This window comes from Raphanus sativus, chromosome 5 (assembly GCF_000801105.2).
Source record: "Raphanus sativus cultivar WK10039 chromosome 5, ASM80110v3, whole genome shotgun sequence".
In the NCBI taxonomy this organism is placed as follows: Eukaryota; Viridiplantae; Streptophyta; class Magnoliopsida; order Brassicales; family Brassicaceae; genus Raphanus; species Raphanus sativus.
The window spans coordinates 26,347,850-26,352,810 of NC_079515.1; the positions used below are offsets into that span (position 1 = coordinate 26,347,850).

The 4,961-nt window shown below is 33.0% G+C and overlaps 1 protein-coding gene across 1 annotated transcript; it reads left to right on the forward strand.

Moving 5' to 3' along the window:
• Positions 1-2,003: 2,003 nt before the first annotated feature.
• On the forward strand, positions 2,004-4,468 carry LOC108856470 (zinc finger protein WIP2). The gene is made up of 2 exons (XM_018630279.2): positions 2,004-2,823; positions 3,743-4,468. Exons 1-2 carry the CDS (start codon positions 2,146-2,148, stop codon positions 4,193-4,195), a joined length of 1,131 nt encoding a protein of 376 aa, XP_018485781.1. The 5' UTR covers positions 2,004-2,145; the 3' UTR covers positions 4,196-4,468.
• Positions 4,469-4,961: the final 493 nt, after the last annotated feature.

Genomic DNA, 4,961 nt, shown 5'->3' on the forward strand with positions numbered 1-4,961 from the left:
TTTCTCTTTTGTAAAAGTGTTCACTATAATGATAAGTCTTTTAAAACTAAAGGACGTTTTAAGCCAGAATTTTCTCTTAATTTCAATGTAATATATTCGTTCATCTATAAAAACCAATTCCTTAAATTTATCCTCTTTAAAACTATTATTAAAAATCTCAAACTCAAAAATGGCCTTGCCTTTGTTTTGTTTTGTTTTGTTGTTGTTGTTGTTGATAAAAGGCGTTTAAGATAAGAAAAAATGTTTGGGATGGGAGCCAATCTCCAAAAAGCAGTGACATTATCTTTGTATGATGTATCTGACCCTCATGTGCTTTATTGTATTTTCATTTTCCTAGTGTTGTCTTTATGTTCTTTCTTATGTACATATAATTCTGTTTTACTCATACTTGATATAATTAAGTAAACAATATTACATATATACAACCAATTTATCAATATCAAGTAGCTTTTGTTTTGTCATAATTGGCTAAAGATCACTGTCTTTGGTGCATGTTTTTGTTTGGGTCACCTTCAACTTAGCTAGCCCTAAACCTCAAGGCTCTGTTCATATTATCTTTAGTCAAATTTTAACGTAGTTTTTTTTTTGTAAAACAAATTTTAACGTAGTTTGTATGAAACCGCATTTATAGTTTTGAGTATATAATCCATAGATGTGCAATACTTTGTACGTACTTGCACAGTTTTAGTATGGTAATTTTGGTAATACAAAAATTATTTTGTTTACTATACAATGAATATATATAGTTCTTAACTAAATTAGATATATAGTTATAAATAAATAATCATCTATAGTTATTAATTAAATTAAATATATAACTATAAATAAATAATATCCTTTAAAACTATAAATAAATAAATATAAAAAGTTTGGAGTCTTCGTCTTAGAGTCTGACTGGGGTAACCGTAATGGTTGCAGGTACGGTTTCGGGAGTTTGTGGATGTGGGTAATTGCGGTTTTAAGCATTTTTTAGAGATTGATACGACTGGTGTAGTGGTTAAAAATTAGTGCGTTTGTGGGACTCTCACGGCTGATTAACTACCAAATGCAACATATATTAAATAATAAATTAATAATATTTTTATATAATTATAAAGTATTAAAAATCATAATATTATAATAATATATAAATTATATTTATAAAATCATACTATTAAACTTTTAAAAATTATAGAAAATATTTTTTAAAGGTTTCTAATATAAATTAAAATATAATATGTATACTGTTTTCTGTGATTTTTTCAAAATGCCAACAAGCACTACTAAATAAAAAAACTGTGTTTGTGGGTGATAACGAATCATACCCTTAGTCTAAAAGACTACGATACGCAAACAATTGTATCTAGACATAGTATTACACATTCTTTTTTGTAAATCATATTTTCAAAAACATAATATATATTAATGAGAACACATTATTCCACATAATATATTATATATACTATTAAATTACACATATCATCTTTAAATCTATTCCAAACAAATACTATATTTTGAAAAGAGAAACAAACGATAAAAATATTTAAAAAATTATACTGTGATTCAAAACAAAAATAGTGGTAGTTTTTTTTCAAATCAGTTTTGAATCAATAAAGATCACGAATCAAAATCTAGATACATTCATTAAAACCAAGGTATTAGACATATTCAAATTGGATTAAGATCAAACGTTCAAATTTCTACATTTTAAATGTCAAATGTAGACTTTTTATTTAATATAGTGAATATTAACACAAACCTCCAGTTAAAAGAAATTGTCTAAAAGCGGTAGTTCAAAACTAAAATTGACACAATAGTTTTCTACAAATAATAAGGACCTACATATCTGAATGAAATAATTACTGTGTAGACTAATATACATTCGTATTTGACCTGCTCTTTTAGTTTTGTTTTTCTTTGTTTTTGGGTTAAAGTCTGAATTTTCTAGTTTTCACTCAGGTTGCACCAAAAATAAAATCACTCCACATTAAATAATCTCTCTCTCTCTCTCTCTCTCTCTCTCTCTCTCTCTCTCTCCGTGGAAAAGGACCCCTCTCTCTCCCCATCCCATCACAATCTCCATCTTCATCTCCATCCTTGTGTCTTCTTGTATAAAGATAATCCCACAAGAGTGAAAACTATTCCCCCTCTTTTTTTCTCTTCACCATGACTGATCCTTATTCCAATTTCTTCACAGGCTGGTTCAAGTCCAATCCCTTTCACCATTACCCTAATTCCTCAACTAACCCTTCTCCTCCTCCTCCTCCCTCTTCTTTCTTCTTCCCTCACTCCAGCAACCTCCACCGTCCACCGCCAGAACCAACTCCTCCTCCTTCCCCTCCTCTCCGTGAAGCCCTCCCTCTCCTCAGCCTCAGCCCCGCCAACAAACAACAACACCACCATGACCATCAAATTCAAGAACTACCTTCAATCTCCATGGATGTTGACTACGATCATGATCATCACCATCAAGATAATCATAACCTCGATGACCATGACCATGACGTCACCGTTGCTCTTCACATAGGCCTTCCGAGCCCTAGTCCTCAAGAGATGGCCTCTTTGCTCATGATGTCTTCCTCCTCCTCTTCCTCCAGGCCCACTACTCATCATCTTGAAGACATGAACGACAAGAAAGATCTCGACAACGACTACCATCACGGTGGCGCCGGAGGAGGAGAAGATGACGATGAAGATTCAGTCGGTGGAGACGGCGGATGTAGAATAAGCAGACTCAACAAGGGTCAATATTGGATCCCTACACCTTCTCAGATTCTCATTGGCCCTACTCAGTTCTCTTGTCCTGTTTGCTTCAAAACCTTCAACAGATACAACAACATGCAGGTTCTTAAATCTAAACTCGCTCTAATCTATTTCTATATATGTATGTTAACATATGCATATGTTTTGAAATATTCGTTTTCTTTCTTCATTTTCTGACTAAAACCAAAAGGTAAAAACCAAAGAAATTTTGTTTGCTCACTAAGTTTCCTCGAAAAGACAAAAAAGAATAGTCTTCACCTTTAATCTGTGCACGTATATGTATACTGTTTTCAAATCTATTAAATAACGTAGTCTTTGCTTGCTGATGCATGAATAAATCATTGCATTACAAAGAACCGAGAGACTTGAGACTGTGAACACTGGGACTGAGATTTAACAAGACAGTAAATGTTCTTTATGTCTTTAGTACTTTCAGAGTCTCTGTGTCTTTGCAAGTGTGCCATCCTTTTTTTGTATGAGAGTCTTTTAATGTCTAACGTGTAAAATAACAGTACTCATACGATTTCAGATACCTATATATTTCCAATAAGTAAATGGCTTCATTTTCTCTTTATATGAGTTTGATAAGATCTTGTAATGAACATGAACTATATAAGATGTGTGCAAAAAAAAGGACATGAACTAAGCATCTTGCTTTTTTGTTTACCCTTGATTATTTTGTTTTCCCTAAGCATGCATTTATATATCTTATTATCAACTCTTTTAGTTTTTAGTATATTTCTATATTTATCACATTTTAGCATTTGTGTAACACTTTTGTTGCTGAATAAAATCTTCTTGACTTTTACATATATAAACTTCAAGGTTAATATGCTAGTTAATCTATGTATGGTGGTTAGAATTATCATAACATCTTAGAGTAGACACATGTTACCAAAATGGGTAATAAAACATAATTCCTTATCAACTTTTCGGACATACTATGAGTTATTCAAACCCTGCATGATCATATATATGCACACACGCGATTTGTTTACAGATGCATATGTGGGGACATGGATCACAATACCGAAAAGGACCCGAATCTCTAAGGGGAACGCAGCCAACTGGAATGCTGAGGCTTCCATGCTACTGCTGCGCACCAGGCTGTCGCAACAACATTGACCATCCAAGGGCAAAGCCTCTGAAAGACTTCAGAACACTTCAAACACATTACAAGAGGAAGCATGGAATCAAGCCTTTTATGTGTAGAAAATGTGGAAAGGTTTTCGCGGTCCGAGGGGACTGGAGAACACATGAGAAGAATTGTGGTAAGCTTTGGTATTGTATTTGTGGATCTGATTTCAAGCACAAGAGATCTCTGAAAGATCACATCAAGGCTTTTGGAAATGGCCATGGAGCTTATGGCATTGATGGGTTTGATGAAGAAGATGAACCTGCCTCTGAGGTAGAACAATTAGACAATGATCATGAGTCAATGCAGTCTAAATAGTTATAAATTAATATACGTACTTAGTTTCTCAGTATATATATTAATTCTAAGAATGCCTAAATCTATGGACCACGTTTTGATGGAGGTAGGGCTTCTCTAGTAAGAGCTATATGATCATCTAAGTGGTCATATAAAAAAATGATCAGGATCACTTGGAAAATTTCAAAAATGTTTCTCTAGTTTTCTACTTAAATTTGTTACAAATGAATGTATAACTCCAACTAATGAGGTTGTCCACGTTATCTACTTGTTTATGTATTATTTTGGATTTAATTTACTTTTCGTTTCGAAGGAAATAAATCATAAACGTTTGACCTATATTTGCTAGGATAGTAAAATACTACAAACGTAGATGCTATCCATTCATGCCTGCATTATGTTAAGAGTTTTCTTTAAACCGGGTTTCGTAGCCTGGTGGTAATGGAACCTCGGCTGAGGTGCCCGCCACCCAGCTTCGAAACCCGGCCACAACGATTTAACATCCTTACTGCTGGGGCGCTGGACCCCTTCGGGGGATATTTGGGAAAGTGGCTGCCCAGAAACCAGAGATATCAAAAAAAAAAAAAAAAAAAAAAAGAGTTTTCTTTAAATATATAATATATTCTCTAGATCATAATGAATATTTCCATAATTTAATTCGAGTAATAAACAGATTCTTTTCTTTCTTTCTGAAAGACAGTTGCTTTCTAGTGGTGTTATCTTTGAATATATTATTTAATAGTACTTAAATAATGCTACTTAATTGTCTAGTGATATCATGGAGAAT

Coding starts and splice junctions, on each gene's coding strand:
- LOC108856470 (XM_018630279.2), top strand. CDS start 2,146: ATGACTGATCCTTATTCCAATTTCTTCACAGGCTGGTTCAAGTCCAAT. Junction 2,824..3,742: donor ACAGATACAACAACATGCAG/GTTCTTAAATCT, acceptor ATTTGTTTACAG/ATGCATATGTGGGGACATGG.